This window comes from Pristiophorus japonicus, chromosome 8 (assembly GCF_044704955.1).
Source record: "Pristiophorus japonicus isolate sPriJap1 chromosome 8, sPriJap1.hap1, whole genome shotgun sequence".
Classification (NCBI taxonomy): domain Eukaryota; kingdom Metazoa; phylum Chordata; class Chondrichthyes; family Pristiophoridae; genus Pristiophorus; species Pristiophorus japonicus.
This window is the reverse complement of record NC_091984.1, coordinates 98,326,352-98,348,244: the sequence shown is the minus strand read 5'-3', so window position 1 is coordinate 98,348,244 and position 21,893 is coordinate 98,326,352. Positions and strand designations below refer to the sequence as shown.

General features: G+C 46.2%; 1 protein-coding gene across 1 annotated transcript in view; it reads left to right on the top strand.

The window, feature by feature from the left end:
• Positions 1 to 21,893, top strand: part of hmcn1 (hemicentin 1) — a 744,329-nt gene that overhangs the window by 657,507 nt on the left and 64,929 nt on the right. The window contains exons 87-88 of the mRNA XM_070887155.1: positions 17,743 to 18,012; positions 21,019 to 21,189. Coding sequence (XP_070743256.1) covers positions 17,743 to 18,012; positions 21,019 to 21,189 — 441 coding nt within the window. The remainder of the gene's footprint in view (positions 1 to 17,742; positions 18,013 to 21,018; positions 21,190 to 21,893) is intronic.

The following is a 21,893-nucleotide window of genomic DNA, read 5'->3' as shown; positions in this document are numbered from 1 at the left end:
TTTGCAGATGACACTAAGCTGGGTGGTGGTGTGAGCTGTGAGGAGGATGCTAAGAGGCTGCAGGGTGACTTGGACAGGTTAGGTGAGTGGGCAAATGCATGGCAGATGCAGTATATTGTGGATAAATGTAATGTTATCCACTTTGGTGGCAAAAACATGAAGGCAGAATATTATTTGAATGGCGACAGATTAGGAAAAGGGGAGGTGCAACGAGACCTGGGTGTCATGGTACATCAATCATTGAAAGTTGGCATGCAGGTACAGCAGGAATATTGTGTTCAGCTTTGGTCTCCTAATCTGAGAAAGGACGTTCTTGCTATTGAGGGAATGCAGTGAAGGTTCACCAGACTGATTCCAGGGACGGCAGGACTGACATATGAGAAGAGACTCGATCAACTGGGCCTGTATTCACTGGAGTTTAGAAGAATGAGAGGGGATCTCATAGAAACATATAAAATTCTGACGGGACTGGACAGGTTAGATGCAGGAAGAATGTTCCCGATGTTGGGGAAGTCCAGAACCAGGCGTCACAGTCTAAGGATAAGGGGTAGGCCATTTAGGACTGAGATAAGGAGAAACTTCTTCACTCAGAGAGTTGTTAACCTGTGGAATTCGCTTCTGCAGAGAGTTGTTGATGCCAGTTTGTTAGATATAGTCAAGAGGGAGTTGGATATGGCCCTTACGGCTAAAGGGATCAAGGGGTATAGAAAGAAATCAGGAAAAGTGTACAGAGGTGAATGATCAGCCATGATCTTATTGAATGGTGGTGCAGGCTCGAAGGGCCGAATGGCCTACTCCTGCACCTATTTTCTATGTTTCTCTGTCTATAGTCTGCATAGTCCTTTGTGACGATTACCTTTGCCACTGTGTGCTCTGGCTTAGCTCTCCCCAGACTTAACTGCCAATAACCCTTGCACCTTGGCTGTGCTTTGGCTTGGCTCTCTCCCTGTTAACCCCCAAATCCTTTTGCCACAATGTTGGGTAGTGGTTACCAGTTTGGATGGTTCGATGATACAGTGGAGGTTCCAGTGGGTTCTGGGTGTGATCCATGTGTGTGTCCATGGCTACATAACATCCATTTCCCCAGCCCCCCAACCCCACCCCACACACACAGTGAGATCATGCAGCTGGCCCATTACATTAACATTCAGGATCGGACACAATACAAGTACAAAGAAAGTACAGTTTGTGTCGTGACACCTTGGTTTAGTGACTTACATTCGTTACGTTTTGCGGTCATGCGCCAGGCTTGTGTAGATTGCATTCATGGTTCAGTCATGGTAAGTACTGAGGTAGCAGTACAGGTATGCGAGGACGCAGGTTGCAGAGCAACCGGACAGGGTCCTAGTCGTCTGATAGCGATGCTGTGCCCCCTGCTAGCGGGGTGGGCTTGGTTCGCTGACCTAGCCAGTACTCAGGGCCTTTGCCATTGCCTAATGGTGGGCAAAGCCACAGATGTGTGTGGCCTCCCTGTCCTCCTTTGAAGGCTGCAGAATCTTCTGCCTGCTCTCCAACGGTGTTGTGAACCTGGCTGTTCCAGGTCCCATTTGGGGAACTCGTTGGTTCTGACCTTTCGCTCCTGGACATGGCCGAGGTAGCGACTGGGTCTGGGGGCTGCACCGTCTCCACCCGGGTGGTGGGCAACGGTGGACGACTGCGCATATTGTCGCCGTTTTCATTTCCAGGTCCGTGGCGAATAGTGCCATCGGATGCCTGCAGCGTGGGATAGACCTAGGGCAGGGTATCAGGATCATTGCCTTCACCCTCCTGAGGTCGCTGGCCTATAACTTGTGGGGACACCTGGGGCAGGGCATCAGGATCAGCACCTTTACTCTCCCGAATTTGCTCCTTGCTACTTTTGGGGACACTCTATTCCCGACATCTCGCAACAAAATTTTGTTCTTTACATTAGGACTGGTACTGACATCTCGTAACAACATTTTGTTCTTTACATTAGTAATAGTACCGACATCTCGCAACAACATTTTGTTCACAATCTTACATTGTTACATTGATTACCATGCATACAATGTCTCTAAGTTCAGTTGGTTGCAGGTCTCCTTTTAAGAGAACCCTGCCGGCTTTACCCTAATCAAGTCCTTTGTTAGACATCACGTGTTGGTCCCTCAGCGTTGCACCTCGTGATATGGCTGTGGCCATCTTTTTTTTTCAGCCATGCTGCACCTCGCTGCAGCAGGGACGCCATCTTGCCTCTGTCCTCGAGGTCGACTGCCTTGATCCTTCTCTCCCGCGATTCTGCCACAAAAGTTGGAAGATTGCCTGTGAATTCGATCTTCCTCTCCAGGAGTCCTGCCACTGGAGCCAGGAAGGTACTTTTAGGTCGTTCCGGTCGGATCATTGCCATGCAGTCGTGATGGATGGTCTGTGCCTCAGGTGCTGCGCTGGTCTGTTCTTTGGTGCCTGGCCCAAGCGAAGGTGAGGTTTTGCTCTGCCTCTGAGCACAGGGAACATCGATTGCTGGAGTGAAGAGGTCTTCCCATTTCCACTGGATCGTCCCCATCCACCACCTTCCGAGTAGCGTTGGACCATCACCTGCAACAATCCACAGAGGTAACTTGTGCACCACGCCATTATGGATTACACTTACATCCGCACTACCATGGACTGGGATCATGTCCTCGGTGTAGGTGCACAACTTTTCCTGTACTGGAACCAACTCTGGTCGTTTTTCGTTCCATAGCTTCTCAAAGGCATCCTGGCTTATCACTGACTGGCTCGCTCCAATGTCCACTTCCATGAAGATTGGAACGCCGTTTGTCTCGATTTCTATCTTCACTGGAGGACAATCAGTGGTACAGGTATGCATTCCATACACTTCTTGGGGCTGAGCTGCCTTTCTGGCCAAATCATCATACTCCCCATTGGATTCAAAGTCATCTACCGACTCCTCAGCTAGATGGTGAGTCATATTTCTTTTACACATACGCTGGAGGTGACCCTTCGTATTACAGGCTTTGCATACGTACTCAGCAAACCAACACTGGTGAGTCCTATGGTTTCTTCCACAATGCCAACATGGTGCTACTCGATTAGCACCCCTCGATGGACTCTGAGTTCTGGAACCCTGAGGTCTGTACTCTCTGCCCTGGGCAGAGCCACGTTCTACAGTCTTGCCTGAGAAAGGCACCATTCTGTGTACAGTACTTGCCGAGTTTGAGTCCACAGAATGAATAATTTGCTTGGTCCTGCAGGTCGAGGTCATGAATACCTGACTGATGCTGATGGCCTTCTGCAGGTTTACTGTGGTGTCGGCAGATAATAGCTTGTGAAGGAGGCCCTCGTGACCAATTCCTATAACAAAGATGTCTCACAATGCTTCGTTGGGATGCGTGCCGAAATCACACGGTGCCGCAAGTCTCCTGAGGTCGGCAGCATATTTTGCAATCTCCTGGTCCTCAGGTTTGCGGTGAGTGTAGAATCTGTGCCTGGCAATGAGGATGCTCTGGTTTGGTTTTAGTTGGTCGCGAATTAGTTCAGTCATCTCATCGTATGTCTTATCCTTGGTCTTCGTGGGTGTCAGCAAGTCCCTGACGAGGCACTAGACCTCGGGCCCACAATTGGTCAGCAGTATAGCCTTGCGCTTCTCCGCCAATGTGTCCTTCTCCCCTGCCAAGTCGTTTGCCACGAAATATTGCTCGAGCCTTTCCGTGAAGGCATCCCAATCATCACCCTCTGCGAAGTCTTTTAGTGTGCCAAAGGTAGCCATAATCGCATGAAAGTCCGTATTCTCGTTGCCAGTTGTAATGTCTATAATGTACTTATGAATGACTCCACGAGGCAATGTGTTGTACTCAAACTGTAGTGACCTTGGTCCTTTATTCGTAACTCTAGAGTGAGGCACAAGCATGGTGGGCAGCCATTTACATTGGGCCCTGCACACCTATGCAGGTGACCCTCAGGTCTCCCACCACAGTGCCCTCTGGTGGATAGCCTCTGCCACAGGGGCAGGAAACTCCGGTCTCCACCAGATGCACCCTCTAGTGGTGCCAGCATAGCATATACACAGTGTAAACCTTATTGATAATACATCAGGTAACAAGTCTCCACCTTGTGCAACTATACAGTGACCACACAGAGAGAGTATATCTATAATCTGCATATATAACAAACACCACAGTGGAGGGCACGCGGAGCGTATGCCACTGCAAAATTGTTACGGAGGCAGCTCATAAATGAACGCTTTGCTTGCATGTGGAGAGCTGTGTTTTGGGACCCTGATGACTGTTACCCCAAAAGTTTGACACTGTACAAGAGTGCTTAAATTCACTTCAAATGTTTATGTAAAAATGTCAAATATACAACAATTTTAAAACTTTGTAAAACTGATATCTATAAAACTACTGTAACAATTTTAACAAAACTTTAACAACTTTAATAAACTTTTCTCAAACTTCAATTATTCAATGAACAAGTACAATAAAAGACCCTTTACTATCCTCGACCTCGACCGCATGCTACACCCCTATTCCCCCCTTTCTTACTCCCGCCCTTCCCTTTCTCAATGCCCCTGAGCTCGGAGCTCCTGTGCTGGTACCAAGCCGGCATGCAGCACTGCACTCCGAGTGCTGTTGCTGTCGTTGGAGGTCAGACATTGCAGGCGCAATTAATGGGGCCTCAGGAGAAGCTCGTGATGCGGAAAGCACAGCTTCAGGGCTGGAGGATGCAGGCAGCTCTCCACCCTCCGGTGCTGTCGACCTGACTACTATGGCACGGGGGGATTCCGTGCCATGCCCTGATCCCGTCGATTGCCGCATGGCTTCGACGGAGTTGGCGATTCACTCCATCTAGGTGATCAGACGTGACATATCCTCCGACTGCCATTCTGATAGAGCCATGGTGTTTGCTGTTATCGTAGCCATGGCTTTGAGTAGCTCTCGACCTATGTTGATGCTGGTCTGTGACAGACGCACCAAGTCCTGGTATACTCCTATCTGTCGTGCAGTAACGGACCTTTTTTGCACCAACCTCTGTCGCTGCGGTAAAGGCGCTGCAATGCTGGGGGTGCCTTGCTGCGCACCGCTTGGTCCCGCAAAATCAGAGGAGCCATGGGGGAATCCCCTGAATACAGACTCGGTGGTGGAAGATGTTCCATCTGACCCATATGGAGCTGGTGTATCCTCCTCTGTCTCCACCTCCACTAGCTCCAGGATCAGCGGCTCTTCCTCTTCCTCATCTCTGCCAGTGGTGAAGTTGGGAGAGGGCTGGGTGACGCCAGAGGTGGAGGCATAGAATCTGTCATCTGGTTGGTGTCTGAATCGTCCCGAGTCTGGAAGAAACTGCTTGGCACCAGAGGAGGGGTCAGAGTTACATGAGTACATAGTACAGTGACTTATCGCGGTCTTACTTAAATGTCCACCACTGCTGCAGTACTGCATTACATATCGCAGACAGACAATACATATATGCATTGCGTTACATGGCCCCAACATTGCAGTACATCACATGAGGCCAACATTACAGTGCAATAAACTTACATTACATCAGGCCAATGTTACAGTTACAGTTACATTACGTGACATGACAGGACCGCAACACAGCCTGGATTGTATTCAACTTACCATCCTGTGTGAGTGGGTCAGCTCCAATGCCGGTTGCTATCCCCGACCAGGGGCCGGGCATGGATCTCTATTTCAGACAATGGTGCTTGGGTTGTGGGTCCTCTTGCCATATGCCGTTGATCGGCTGCTATTGCAGATATCTTCGTTTGCAGAAAGTAAAGTGAATGAAAGTAAAAATCTTCAATCCATTTAACAGTGCAGACACACAGGGTCACACACACATACATTAAAAAAACATTGCGTTGATCCTCTTGTCATTGCCTGAAAGCTTGAATATATCACCGTAGCCTTAAGATAAATAACATCGTCCGTGTGACGCTGAACCTACATTTACATGGTACATGGGAGGGGAGTGGGGTGGTGTGCATATATAAAATCATTACTTACTCTCGCTACTCTCACCAGGTTGTTCCACCTCTTATGGCACCTTTCCCCGCTGCGTACCATAGTACTTGTGGAGAACACAGCCTCCCCGATCTCATCCCATATCCTGTTGTACTCCTTTGGGCAAGGCTTTCCTTCGTTCGCTTGGGGTACCTCTCTGTTATATTCTCGAAGGGCAGATAACTCCGTCTCGTCGAAGGCGGGTGCCCTCAACCTCCCGCCCTTCTCGATGTTCCTGTGCTTGGACTGTTTTTTTTTAAACATTTCCATTATATTTATGTTATGATTTTTGCTTTGTAAAATATGTCTTATTGTTCAAACTGTAGAATTATTAGTTATGAATATTTTTTAACTTTGCAATGTGTTTTTAAAGTAACTGACCGCCAACTAGCTTGCTGCTCCTTCTCACACTCTCTCCCTCCTCTTCAACTCACTGCCCATGCGTGGGTGACTTCTGACCACCAAAATTGCAGGTAAAATGTTTCTGTGGTAAAAAAACAGAGTTAAAAAAAAAAATCATGATTGCACAGTTCAGTGCCGCACCGTCCATCGAAAAGAAAGTCGATCTAGATCGACTACAATGTTACCCACCGCCCGCTGCAGACCACCGGCATACCACCGACATAACACCAAAAAAAAATCGACCAATTTTGTCCTCTTCGGTCTCGGCAGTAGACCGGCGGTTTGAAACGACACACTGCCGGCAATGGGCGGACCTTATGCAATGACCAATTTCAGGCCCCTGGAGTACTGCGTACAGTTTTGGTATCCTTATTTAAGGAAGGATATCCTTGCATTGGAGGCAATTCAAAGTAGGTTCACGAGGTGAACCTTCCTGAGATGAAGGGGTTGTCATATGAAGAAAGGTTGAGCAGGTTGGGCCTATACTCATTGGAGTTTAGAAGAATGCGAGGTGATCTTATTGAAACATATAAGATTCTGAGGGGGCTTGACAGGGTAGATGCAGAGAGGATGTTTCCCCTCATGGGGGAATCTAGAACTAGGGGGCATAGTTTCAGAATAAGGGGTCGCCCATTTAAAACAAATGAGGAGGAATTTCTTCTCTGAGGGTCATTCTAACGAAAGGTCATCAACCAGAAACGTTAACTCTGTTTTTCTCTTGTTGGGGTAAAAAGAAGATTTCTCTCCCTCACGGTGGACTCCCTGATATAAAGAATCGACATCTGCCCGTATTGTATAGCGACCACGGAATCACTCAGACGAAACCTCGGTTAGCAGGTTTATTCGAACATGCTCGGGAAGGTTCCGATGAACACTTCTTCGATCAAAGGTTTTACAATTACAATTATACAGTTTTCCGAGGTGTGTGACCCTTAAATAAGGGTCGGCGGCAGTCGGGACCAGCGTCGAGGAGGTCCGTTGGTGAGGTCTATAAAAGGCACAGCAGGGAGTCCGGGGCCCAGCGTCGGCAGCAGTTGGGAGCAGCGTCGAGGAGGTCCATTGGTGAGGCCTATAAAAGGCGGACTTGTGCAGCTACAGGGAGAAGGCAAAAAGAAGTAGAAAGAAACGTCACAGCCGAGGGGGTAAGTGATTGGCTGGATTGGTGAGTAGTTTTTCTTTTTTCTCTTCAATAACAGTGAGTAACCTGTTAACATTGTTGTTGCCAATTTAAGTGTATCTAAGGGTTAAGTCATGTCAGGAGAGCTCGGTCACGTGATATGCTCCTCCTGTACCATGTGGGAACTCAGGGACACTTCCGGTGTCCCTGACGACTACGTGTGCGGGAAGTGTGTCCGCCTCCAGCTCCTGACGGTCCGCGTTGCGGAATTGGAGCTGAGGGTGGATTCACTCTGGAGCATCCACGATGCTGAGAATGACGTGAGTAGCACGTGTAGCGAGCTGGTCTTACCACAGGTGAAGGGTCCACAGCCAGCTAGGGAATGGAAGACCAGCAGGAAAAGCAGTGCAAGGAAGGTAGTGCAGGGGTCCCCTGCGGTCATCCCCCTGCAAAACAGATACACCGTTTTGAGTACTGTTGAGGGGGATGACTCATCAGGGGAGGGCAGCAGCAGCCAAGTTCAAGGCACCGTGGCTGGCTTTGCTGCACAGGAGGGCAGGAAAAAGAGTGGGAGAGCGTAGTGATAGGGGATTCGATTGTAAGGGGAATAGACAGGCGTTTCTGCGGCCGCAACCGAGACTCCAGGATGGTATGTTGCCTCCCTGGTGCAAGGGTCAAGGATGTCTCGGAGCAGGTGCAGGACATTCTAAAAAGGGAGGGAGAACAGCCAGTTGTCGTGGGAATTAAACATACAGGGGTATCTGACGATTCAGAAAGATAGACAAGAAGGGAAAGGAGGTGGGGTAGCTCTGTTAATAAAGGATGATATCAGGGCAGTTGTGAGAGACGATATTGACTCTAATGAACAAAATGTTGAATCATTATGGGTGGAGATTAGAGATAGTAAGGGGAAAAAGTCACTGGTGGGCGTAGTTTATAGGCCCCCAAATAATAACTTCACGGTGGGGCAGGCAATAATCAAGGGAATAATGGAGGCATGTGAAAAAGGAACGGCAGTAGTCATGGGGGATTTTAACCTACATATCGATTGTTCAACTCAAATCGCATGGGGTAGCCTGGAGGAGGAATTCATAGAATGCATACGGGATTGTTTCTTAGAACAGTATGTTACAGAACCTACAAGGGAGCAAGCTATCTTAGATCTGGTCCTGTGTAATGAGACAGGAAAAATAAACGATCTCCTAGTAAAAGATCCTCTCGGAATGAGTGATCACAGTATGGTTGAATTTGTAATACAGATTGAGGGTGAGGAAGTTGTGTCAGAAACGAGCGTACTATGCTTAAACAAAGGGGACTACAGTGGGATGAGGGCAGAGTTGGCTAAAGTAGACTGGAAACACAGACTAAACGATGGCACAATTGAGGAACAGTGGAGGACTTTTAAGGAGCTCTTTCATAGTGTGCAACAAAAATATATTCCAGTGAAAAAGAAGGGTGGTAAGAGAAGGGATAACCAGCCGTGGATAACCAAGGAAATAAAGGAGAGTATCAAATCAAAGACCAATGTGTATAAGGTGGCCAAGGTTAGTGGAAAACTAGAAGATTGGAAAAATGTTAAACAACAGCAAAGAATGACTAAAAAAGCAATAAAGAAAGGAAAGATAGATTACGAAAGTAAACTTGCGCAAAACATAAAAACAGATAGTAAAAGCTTTTACAGATATATAAAACAGAAAAGAGTGACTAAAGTAAATGTTGGTCCCTTAGAAGATGAGAAGGGGGATTTAATAATGGGAAATGTGGAAATGGCTGAGACTTTAAACAATTATTTTGCTTCGGTCTTCACAGTGGAAGACACAAAAACCATGCCAAAAATTGCTGGTCACAGGAATGTGGGAAGGGAGGACCTTGAGACAATCACGAACACTAGGGGGGGTAGTGCTGGACAGGCTAATGGGACTCAAGGTAGACAAGTCCCCTGGTCCTGATGAAATGCATCCCAGGGTATTAAAAGAGATGGCGGAAGTTATAGCAGATGTATTCGTTTTAATCTACCAAAATTCTCTGGACTCTGGGGAGGTACCAGCGGATTGGAAAGCTGCTAATGTAACGCCTTTGTTTAAAAAAGGGGGCAGACAAAAGGCAGGTAACTATAGGCCGGTTAGTTTAACATCTGTAGTGGAGAAAATGCTTGAAACTATCATTAAGGAAGAAATAGCGGGACATCTAGATAGGAATAGTGCAATCAAGCAGACGCAGCATGGATTCATGAAGGGGAAATCATGTTTAACTAATTTACTGGAATTCTTTGAGGATATAACGAACATGGTGGATAGAGGTGTACCGATGGATGTGGTGTATTTAGATTTCCAAAAGGCATTCGATAAGGTGCCACACAAAAGGTTACTGCAGAAGATAGAGGTATGCGGAGTCAGAGGAAATGTATTAGCATGGATAGAGAATTGGCTGGCTAACAGAAAGCAGAGAGTCGGGATAAATGGGTCCTTTTCGGGTTGGAAATCGGTGGTTAGTGGTGTGCCACAGGGATCGGTGCTGGGACCACAACTGTTTACAATATACATAGATGACCTGGAAGAGGGGACAGAGTGTAGTGTAACAAAATTTGCAGATGACACAAAGATTAGTGGGAAAGCGGGTTGTGTAGAGGACACAGAGAGGCTGCAAAGAGATTTGGATAGGTTAAGCGAATGGGCTAAGGTTTGGCAGATGGAGTACAATGTCGGAAAGTGTGAGGTCATCCACCTTGGGGAAAAAAAACAGTAAAAGGGAATATTATTTGAATGGGGAGAAATTACAACATGCTGAGGTGCAGAGGGACCTGGGGGGTCCTTGTGCATGAATCCCAAAAAGTTAGTTTGCAGATGCAGCAGGTAATCAGGAAGGCGAATGGAATGTTGGCCTTCATTGTGAGAGGGATGGAGTACAAAAGCAGGGAGGTCCTGCTGCAACTGTATAGGATTTTGGTAAGGCTGCACCTGGAGTACTGCGTACAGTTTTGGTCACCTTACTTAAGGAAGGATATACTAGCTTTGGAGGGGGTACAGAGACGATTCACTAGGCTGATTCCGGAGATGAGGGGGTTACCTTATGATGATAGATTGAGTAGACTGGTCTTTTCTCGTTGGAGTTCAGAAGGATGAGGGGTGATCTTATCGAAACATTTAAAATAATGAAAGGAATAGACAAGATAGAGGCGGAGAGGTTGTTTCCACTGGTCGGGGAGACTAGAACTAGGGCGCACAGCCTCAAAATATGGGGGAGCCAATTTAAAACCGAGTTGAGAAGGAATTTCTTCTCCCAGAGGGTTGTGAATCTGTGGAATTCTCTGCCCAGGGAAGCAGTTGAGGCTAGCTCATTGAATGTATTCAAATCACAGATAGATAGATTTTTAACCAATAAGGGAATAAGGGTTATGGGGTGCGGGCGGGTAAGTGGAGCTGAGTCCACGGCCAGATCAGCCATGATCTTGTTGAATGGCAGAGCAGGCTCGAGGAGCTAGATGGCCTACTCCTGTTCCTAATTCTTATGTTCTTATGTTCTCCTACAAAACCACTGATTGGCCTACTGTTATCAGCGAAGTTATATTGATTTGTTGACTCTTATCAAACTAGCTCTGAGTGGTTCTTCCCCACCTGTCCATCTCTCATCACATGTCACCCTTCTGGAATGTGTTCAACTTTGCCTCAGTTTCTCATGACATGTGAAATAACCTTGCTTCCCAGGGTTTGCTATGAGATTCAGATGCTGTTTACATACTATGTTCCCAAACATTTGTGTCCTTGTTCTGTACTGAATATGTACGCTTCCATGTTCTAAGGTTAATCCAACGGATGGTTCATTACCCATCAGGCTTCGCTATTCCCCTCTTACTAGCCCAATGTAAGCGAGTGTATGAGCATGCTTTACATACATAAGCGGGTTATACATAATCAGTCAATATTACAATCCATACTGTAAGACAGAAGAACTTCTGATTCCTCAGCATCTCCTAATACTGATAAGCCCTCTTAATCTGGTCCATTTTATGTGTCAGATCAATTCACTACCTTCAGTATCTCCATTCTTGACCATCGGTCTGTCTCCACTCTAGTGACCGTTTTGTTATCCCCTTGCTCTCTACAGATACTGCCTGACCCACTGATACTTCCAGCATTTTCTGTTTTTATTTCAGATTCCAGCATCCGCAGTATTTTGCTTTCATACCCATTTTATTTCTATTTGTGCCTTCAATTCATCTATGTTGTTACGAATGTTTTGTGCGTTCAGATATAGAGCTTTTAATTTTGTTTATGTGTATACACTCTGTCTCTCCCTGTCACACCGTTACTCTATCGCTACACTGCACTTTTGCCTTCTCCTTTCTCTTTGAATTTTTAAATTTTTGCTCACCGGATCCCTCCCCCACACTATTTAGTTTAAAGCCCTATCTATAGCCCTAGTTATTCGATTCGCTAGCACACTGGCCCCAGCTTGGTTCAAGTAAAGTCTATCCCGACGGAGCAGCACCCTCCTATCCCAGTACTGATGCCAGTGCCCTATGAATTGAAACCCATTCCTCCCACACCAATCTTTGAGGCACGCGTTCATCTCTCTGATCCTATTTACCCTATGCAAATTTGCTTGTAGCTCAGGTAATAATCCAGAGATTATTACCTCTGTGGTTTTACTTTTGAATTTAGTCCCTAGCTGCTCCTAATCCATCAGCTGAACCCCTTTGTTTGTCCTACCTATTGTCATTGGTACCTATGTGGACCACGGCAACTGGATCTTTCCCCTCCCACTCCAAGTTCCTCTCCAGCCCAGAGGAGATGTCCTTAACCCTGGCACCGGGCAGGCAGCACAGCTTTTGGGACTCACACTCTCGGCTGCAGAGAACAGTATCTATCCCCCTAACTATACTGTCCACTACCATTACCACATTTCCTTTTACTCTCCCCACTTGAATGGCTCCTTGTACCACGTTGCTGTGGTCAGTTTGATCATCCTCTCTGCAGTCCCTGCTCTCGTCCACACACGGAACAAGAATCTCATACCTCCATCACTACATCCTGGGTCCCGATACCTGCCTCACTCGCAGTCACACCCTCCTGTCCCTGACCACGGACCAAATTTGATTATTTAACTTAAAGAATGTGACTCTCTGCTGAACTATAGCGTCTAGGTAACTCTCCCCCTCCCTGATGTGTCGCAATGTCCACAGCGCGGTCTCCAGCTCATCAACACGGAGCCGAAGTTCCTCGAGCACACTGGCCCCAGCCTGGTTCAAGTGAACTGGCACTAAACTGGGTGGCGGTGTGAGCTGTGAGAAGGATGCTAAGAGGCTGCAGGGTGACTTGGACAGGATAGGTGAGTGGGCAAATGCATGGCAGATGCAGTATAATGTGGATAAATGTGAGGTTATCCACTTTGAGGGCAAAAACACGAAGGCAGAATATTATCTGAATGGCGGCAGATTAGGAAAAGGGGAGGTGCAACGAGACCTGGGTGTAATGGTTCATCAGTCATTGAAAGTTGGCATGCAGGTACAGCAGGCGGCGAAGAAGGCAAATGGCATGTTGGCCTTCATAGCTAGGAGATTTGAGTATAGGAGCAGGGAGGTCTTACTGCAATTGTACAGGGCCTTAGTGAGGCCTCACTTGGAATATTGTGTTCAGCTTTGGTCTCCTAATCTGAGGAAGGACGTTCTTGCTATTGAGGGAATGCAGTGAAGGTTCACCAGACTGATTCCAGGGATGGCTGGACTGACATATGAGGAGAGACTGGATCAACTGGGCCTTTATACACTGGAGTTTAGAAGGATGAGGGGGATCGAATAGAAACTTACAAGTGGAAAGTCTAGCCCTATGTTTCTATGAGCTGCAGACACTTACTACAGATATGGTCACCATGGATCTCAATAGTGTCCACCAGCTCTCACATGCAGAAGCAGTAACACATCACCTCCTCTGCCATCTCTAATGTATTTAATTAATTAAGTTTTGAACGTTTAGTTTTTAATCCCGGCTCTTAATTTAAACCAATGCCCAAGAAAAAGAGAAATACTGACCAACCAATTACTTTCTTGCTTTTCTGTGATGTCGCACTTTGATTATTTTTACTTCTTGCCCTCCCAGGTCTGTTGATGCTGTTTCGGCTAGCTGCTCCGGCTGGCTCATGCCCTTTGTAGGCTTGCCGCTCCTCCCGCTCGCGCGTTGGGTGTTGCACATTGGCTCGCCTCTCCCGGGCGGTACTGCAACGCGCTGCATCGATACCAGCACCAAATGTCCCAGCCGGGAGCTGGAAGCTGGCCGCGCAGATGCTTTCCGCCGCCATTGTCGCCCCTCATGGGGGGCTAAGAGGGGCAGCAGAAGACCGAATTTCCTATGTCTTTGAACTTCCCCATGTACTGTCTCTTTGGTCTCACCTACACATCGTTCATCCTCTTGACAATTTGCTTAGGTTCACCCCATCACCTCCTCTTCCAACTACTGCCTTACATTTGTATTCTGAAATTGCAGAATCATAGAAAGTACAGAAAGCCATTTGCTCCGTCAAGTCTGCTCTTTTGATAAGCAATTCTGTTAGTCCCACTCCCCTGCTCTTTCCCCATGTCCCTGCAATTTTTTTCTCCTTCAAATATATTGTGTCTGTAAGCATTCTAGTAATGACTCCACGAGGTAAGGTATTGCACTTGAACTGTTGTGACCTTAGTCCATTTATTGCAGCTCCTGAATGAGGGTACAGTATGGTGAACTCCCTTTTATACTTGGTTACCTGTAGTGTACAGGTGACCCCTAGGTCTCCACCAGTTGCACCCTCTGGTGGTACAGGCATAGTGTATACAGTGTGAAGATACATTCAGTGGTTTTATGTAACTGTACGTTGAGTGTACAGGATATATACTTATATTATATAAACACAAAATCACTCCCCCCTAAGTCTTGTGCCACTGGCCTTTGCATTGTGTGCTCTGGCCCTAAACTTGAGTGCCCAAAGCCCTTGCACCTTGTCTGTGCTTTGGCTTGGATCTCTCCCTGTAGACCCCCAAGTCCTTATTGCCACAACATTGGGAAGTGGTCAGCAGTGGACTTTGGAGGTTGCAGTGGAGGTTAAGTGGGTTCTGGGTGTGATCCATGTGTGTCCATGGCTACATACATCCATTCCCCCCCCCCCCCCCCCCCATACATAGACCATGTGTGTGGCTCAACACCTGCATGTGCATACATGTATAGAGAAAAAAAATAGGATTAGTTACATCACTGTTTGGGTTCAGCAGTAGTGGAACAAGTACATTTTATAGGTAAGGTACATACGTGGTATCACAGTCTTGCCCCTGGGATGTAGGTGCAGGTGGGTGAGGACGCTAGTTCCAGAGTAACCTGCCAGCTGGGTGGGCTCGGATCGCGCACCTGGCTGAGTCTCAGGGCCTTTGCTGTTGCCTAGTGGTGGGCAGAGCCACAGGAATGTGTGGCCTCCCAGTCCTCCTTTCAGGGCTGCAGTGTCTCCCTGCTGCCCTTCAGCGGTAATGGGAGCCTGGTCATCCCAGGTCCCGTCGGGCAGGCTGGAGGATGCTAGACTCTTGCTCCTGGTACTGGCCCTGGTGGCCAGAGAGGTAGAGCCGAAGTAGGGCAGGGTACCAGTAGCAGTGCCTTTGCTGTTCGTTGATCGCTGGCCCTGCAGCTGGCGTGCTTCCTCTGTGTGTGGCCATGCTCCTTGGGGCATCACATTGGTCCCGCAGGCGCAGGCTACATGATCGGGTAGCCCGCTGGATCTGGGTGCTTCCAACAGGAGGTTGCCCTTGGTTTTGTCGGCATACTTGTAGAACCCGGCATCGCACATCATTTCTCCATTTACAGTCATGATGCATTAGCTCCAACCGCAATCACTCGACTCGACATTGTTAATTGCCTTTACATATTCGCATTTGTCGATTACATCTTTTCCATGTATACTACCAGCATCACTGTACAAAGTTACATTTATATACTTGCATTTATCAATTATTACCGACATCACTGTACAATGAATGGAATTGTCCCTTTAATTGTGATGAGTTGCCGGTCTCCTTTAAAAGGGCCTTGCAATCTTTACCCCAATCCAGTTCACTGCTCGGCGTCACGTGTTGCTCCATCAACGCTGCCGCTTGTGGTCTGGCCGCCGCCATCTTTACTTCAGGCGCTTCACCTCGTGGTGTGGGCGCCATCTTCTTTCTCTCCATGAGGTAGGCTGCGGTAATCCTTTTCTTACCAGGTTCTGCCACGGAAACAGGGAAGTTACCTTCTGCACCAATCTTCTTCCTCCGAAGACCTGCCACTGGAGCCTGGAAGGTGAGGTCGGGTCATTTGGGCTGGATCATCTCACCGTTGGGTTGAGCGGTGTGTGTCGTCGCCACGCAGTCGAGTTGGATCCAAATTTGGGGCCGCATAGGACGTAGATCGCTGGGCCCTGAAGGTTTTCTCGGCTCCAACAGATTTGGATTTGTTTCATCCATCTTCTTCCTAGCAGCATAGGATGATCACCAGCAATGATCCACAAAGGTAACTTGTGCATCGCACCGCTATGGGACACCTGACCATCCACGCTGCCAACGACTGGGATGGTCATTTGTGTAGATGAGCAGCTTCACCTGGATTGAGGTCATTTTAGGTCGTTCAATCGGATTGTCCCAGAGTTTCTCGAAGGCCCCCTGATTCATCAGCGATTGGCTCGCCCCTGTGTCAATCTCCATCGAGACTGGAACACTATTGATTTCAACTTCCATTTTCAACGGAGAACTCTCGGTGGAGCAGGTAAACACTCCGTCTACCTCTTCATGGGGCTGAGCTGCCTCCTGGACTCTTTCTTCCTCTTCATCAGCGCTGGAGCTCTGATGATCGGCCAACTCTTCAGTGACTCGGTGAGTAAAATATCTCTTGCACATTCGCTGGAGGTGGCCTTTCGCGTTACAGCCTTTGCAAGTATAGTCTTTGTAGTGACACTGGTGGGCCCTGTGATTCCCTCCACAGCGCCAGCACGGGGCTGGCTGGTTGGCCTCATGTAGCGGACTCAGGGTTGCGGGACTCGGGATAGCAGGCTTGTCTCTAAATGGCGCCAGTCGGTTTAGAGTACTTGCCGGGTTAGAGTCCTGGGAGTGAGTCATCATCCGTTTGGAATCACAGGCCGAGGCCATGAATGCCTGGCTGACGTTAATTGCCTTCTGCAGGGTGACCATGGTGTCTGCAGAAAGTAGCTTGTGGAAGAGGCCCTCGTCTCCAATTCCAATAACGAAGACTGAGGTGGTCGCCAAAATCACACGGTGCAGCCAATCGTCTCAGGACTGCAGCATATTTTGCAATTTTTTGGCCTTCGGGCCGCCGGTGTGTGTAGAACCGGTGTCCGGCTGTGAGGATGCTCTCTTTAGGTTTGAGCTGTTCCTGCATCATTGTTATGAGCTCCGCATACGTTTTGGTTGTCTTTTCTGGGGCTAGCAAGTCCCTTACAAGGCCATAGATGGTGGGTCCACAACTGCTGAGCAGGATAGCTCTGTGTTTATCAGCCAGCGAGGTTGGTGTGTCTCCCACCAGATCGTTCGCAATGAAGAAGTGTTCGAGCCTTTCCACAAAGGCATCCCAATCTTCCCCATCGGCAAATTGTTGAAAGTTGCCAAGGTTAGCCATTTTTCACGTGGAAATTCGTAATCTCGTCGCCAGTTATTGTGTCTGCAAGCACTCTAGTAATGACTCCACGAGGTAAGGTATTGCACTTGAACTGTTGTGACCTGAGTCCATTTATTGCAGCTCCTGAATGAGGGTACAGTATGGTGAGCTCCCTTTTATACTTGGTTACCTGCAGTGTACAGGTGACCCTTAGGTCTCCACCAGTTGCACCCTCTGGTGGTACAGGCATAGTGTATACAGTGTGAAGATACATTCAGTGGTCTTATGTAACTGTACATTGAGCGTACAGGGTATATACTTATATTATACATACACGACAAAATATTTATCCAATTCTCTTTTGAAGTCTATTATTGAACTCGTATCCACCATCAAGTAGTGCACTCCAAATCCTAACCACTTGTTGCGTAAAAAGGTTTTCCTCATGTCGCCTCTGGTTCTTTTGCCAATCACCTTAAATCTGTGCCCTCTGCTTATTGAAGTTGCTATTAATTCATAACTCTAATACATTTTTTCAACCCTGAAGATAACCTGCAGTAAAGGTCTTGCTCCTTCCTGCAGGTTTCTCAATTTAAATAAAAAATGAAAAATAGGTGAGATTGTTCTACCATGTTTATCTTATTGCTGATCTTTTTTCCCCTAGGTTCCCCGGTGTTCACAGTTGAACCCATGGATACTGTTGCTGATGCTGGCACCACAGTGATGCTGGACTGTCAAGCAGGGGGAGAGCCACCTCCAACTGTTGAGTGGTCCCGTCAAGGTCGGCCACTAATAGGAAACGACAGGATCATAATCCTATCCAACAACTCGCTGCTGCTTGCTGCTGTGCAGAAGGAGGACACATCAGAATATGAGTGTGTGGCCAGGAATCTCATAGGTTCAGTGCTTGTCAAAATCACCCTGACAGTACAAGGTTTGTGCAGATACTCATGAATTATTTCACTAATATAAATAAATGTAAGGAGAATGATGAGAATGACCCAGTGTACCAACATTCTGGGCCAGAAAAAAGAAACACACGGCTACCAAAAAAGATGAATTTCTCCACCATGTGAGGCAAGCCTCCAAGGGATGGGACCAAATACAGTCTAATGTCTTCTCTCTAAAGAGAGAGAGAAGAGATGAGAGCGCAGTTTGTTGGACTGTTTACTTCTTTTTCATTTTGTTACTTTAAACGTCAGATTAAACATATATTCAGTTTTAATAATGCAAGATCAGGTCTTTCTTGAAACCTCATACTATCCACAACAAGTGCACAGTCTTTTCGTACTACACAAACCAGTGTGAGTGCTGCTGAGACACACACTTTATAAAATCAGTGTGTGCACAAGTTGCTTTGAGACATCACACTATCCGATTCCGTGTGAGCTGCTAAACAGCATTCCTTTACATTTCTTATACTAACTTTTACGTTTGATCATTACATTCCATACATACTACCAATAAATCATGGTACATCAAAGGTATACACAAGTGCCACAGAATGATAACATAAGCTAAACAACCCGGAACTCAACTCTTCTAATTGTTTGGTTGCTGCAATAAAACTTTCCATTCAAACACAGTGTGATCAAGTTGACACATTCAGCCTATGGCTGAATGACACTTATGCATTCTACTATTGTCTTTCCCCTGAATATATCCTTTCTTTAAAATTCTCTGAGCCAATTTACAACCCATGCTCAGCAGAAAGCTGTCTTAACTTCTAACCCAGCATGTGCTGGTCTCACTGACCGCACAGAAAGAATAACAAGGTATTCAGGTAATACGGACTTTCACTCACACACAGTTCTCAGCAGGTCACACACACACACCTCCCAGCTGCTGGTTGCAGATCAATGATGGTAAGGGTCTAGAATCAGACTTCAGCTCCGCCTTTGGCCTTATTTCAATAATTTAGACAAACTGCTCACCCATCTCCAGAAATGAATTTCACTAGCAGCGAGCCTCAGGTAGGTGTGGATGGGGGCGAGGAAAGAAGCGTATGGCAGAAAGGGCCGATCTCGCATGCCATTTTGAAAAAATGTTTTTACTTTTTTGGTGGTGTCCACTTGTTGGGCCACATTCACCTAGGTTCGACCATTTTTTTTTAAAGAGATCGGGATGGCAGCCTAAAAAAGAGGCGTTAGGCCCCTTGCACATGCCAGCAAAAAAATGCTGTTTTGAGGACTCGTGTACTGTTTACTGACAGTGTTTTAGCCTAGTTTTACACTGATAAATCCCCCTAATTTAGATAAACCCTAAGCAGAACAAGCCCAATTTCCCCGAGGTGCCCTAAACCGGGTTAAGGCCCTCATTAGCATGTGCAAGGAGCCTAACGCCTCTTTTTTAGGCTACCATCCTGATTTCTTTAAATAAAAAATGGTCGAACCTAATTTCGGCACAGGACATTGATCCTCAAACTTGGTCCATGTAAAAGGGTGCAACCAGGTCCAATTTCTATCCCAATATGTGGTTTGAGTGAGACCTAAAAAAACAGGGAGAAAATAATAAACATGTAATTATTAGTGCATGCTAGCATAAAAGTGCTGTTTTGAGGACTCGTGTACTGCTTACTGACAGTGTTTTAGCCTAGTTTTACACTGATAAATCCTCCTAATTTAAATAAACTGCCAAATTCCATTATCAGTATCACAAACCCCATGTTAATTATAATTTATATCACTGCTTTTGTATCACTGTTATAATAGATTGTTCCCCTGGTTAAGGTGAAAGTTCAATTACACTTAGTTACCAGTCATGCTTTAGTGCTGGATAAGGTGAAACCTTGATAAAAATTTCTGTTCCACATATATGTGAAGGGGGATCAAGGGGTATGGCGAGAAAGCAGGAATGGGGTACTAAAGTTGCATGTTCAGCCATGAACTCATTGAATGGCGGTGCAGGCTCGAAGGGCCGAATGGCCTACGCCTGCACCTATTTTCTATGTTTCTATGTAGTTTCTGTTACAATTTCTCCCATTATAATGGAGCCCTCAGTAGATCAACTCTGTTTAGCCTAAAAGGGAAACACTGTTAATCTGAACAAAAATTTATTGAAATAAAACCAGAAACTGCTAGAAATACTCAGCACATCAGGCAGCATCTGTGAAGAGAGAAACCGAGTTAGAGTTTCAGATCGATGACCTTTCAGCAGAACTGGCTTATCGAGCTCTTCTCCGAAAACCACACCTTTCTAACTATCTGAACTACAGTAAACTCTTACATATGATTGACAATCTGATTCTCCATGCAGTTCCTTGTTTGTATTAAAGTCATGGAACTTAGACAGTGCCTCATCACCTATTTTCACTCTGTGAGGTGCACTTTCCTTTACTGTCTAATTTTTATGAAGATGATGAGTGTAAATTAGTATTCCTTTCTGTTACTCGCATCTAATTTATAATTGACTGAGATTAGCAAATGGAGGGAAATATAGCCTCAATTGCTTGCTCTTGGTTTGGATACCATTCCCAAAGTGAAAGGAAAGCATGATAAAAATTCCCAATGTGACACCCAAACTTCATTTAATGTGTTTTTAACATTTTTGTAAACAATTATTCATCTGCTGCAATTCATGGTCTAGACGAACACATGCAGGTTGGTAACTTGGCCGAGATACCAGAGGCAGCTGGTGTCTATGCAAGCATACCCCCAGCACGCGTCGGCACCCTTGGGGGAAGGCGGGAGATAACTGAAGCGAATAACAAAATGTATTAAAATAAAGTGCAGTGTTCTCTCTCGGATGCTCATAGGTCACAGATCACAAGCCATGAATTGAACTAATTTATTGGTAATAGAGCATTAGTCCTGTGAGCTGAAACAACTATAAACATTTATGGTAGCTTCTTCACTTTGCCATACAATGTGATACAAAAATGCCGGAGATTAGAGATAGAAGCAGTGACTTTGTGAATTACTGTTGGATTTTTCTCCTATAGTGCATGGTGGATTTTCGGAATGGTTGAAGTGGGGTCCATGTAGTGTTACCTGTGGACAGGGAGTGCAGAAACGGTTGCGACTTTGTAACAATCCAGTGCCTGCAAATGGAGGACGGCATTGCCAGGGCACCGATTCAGAGAGGCGTGGATGTCAGTCCAAACCTTGCCCAGGTATTTTTTCTATTTTGCAGTGTAATGTTACTTAATGGTTCCAAATTTTAAGTAGTAGGGTATTTTTAAGGTTACATGTCTGCACATGTAAAACAATAAAAAATAAACTAATAAATCACTTTCCTGTTAATATTTACTAAAAATTCACCATACAATCACAGCAAATATCTGAAAAATCTCTCATATGTTTGGAGTGCAGGAATAGGAGGCAGACCAGTGTTTTTTAATCATTAAACACCTACAAATATTGCCGTAGTCCCAGAGAATTTCTGCCTTAACTTCCAAAAGACAGCATCATCTACCTAAAGGAAACAATGCTATCATGGAAGAATATATTTCCCATTAGTACACAGCTATAAAACAAATGTGCTAGTAAGTCAACAAATGCAGAAAAATACAGCAATCTGATAACTGAGAGATAAAAATCTGATGACTTTGTCAACTCCTTAAATCCCCTTGTGTCTGAGATACCATTTGGAAAACATTTGATGTAAACATGTAACTATCTGCTTGTTATGTAATATTCAATGGTCACTGTAGCCAATGACTATTTGTAAGCATTGCAGTATTGGCCTGACTAACATCATTTGGGCAAGTAAGGCTGCCACCAATGTTCCCTGTAAGCTGCGTTTGTTCTACGGGCCTGTTTCTTTTACTGAGCCGTCGCTTTAAATTTCTGCGCATGCGCAATATTCACAATGGAA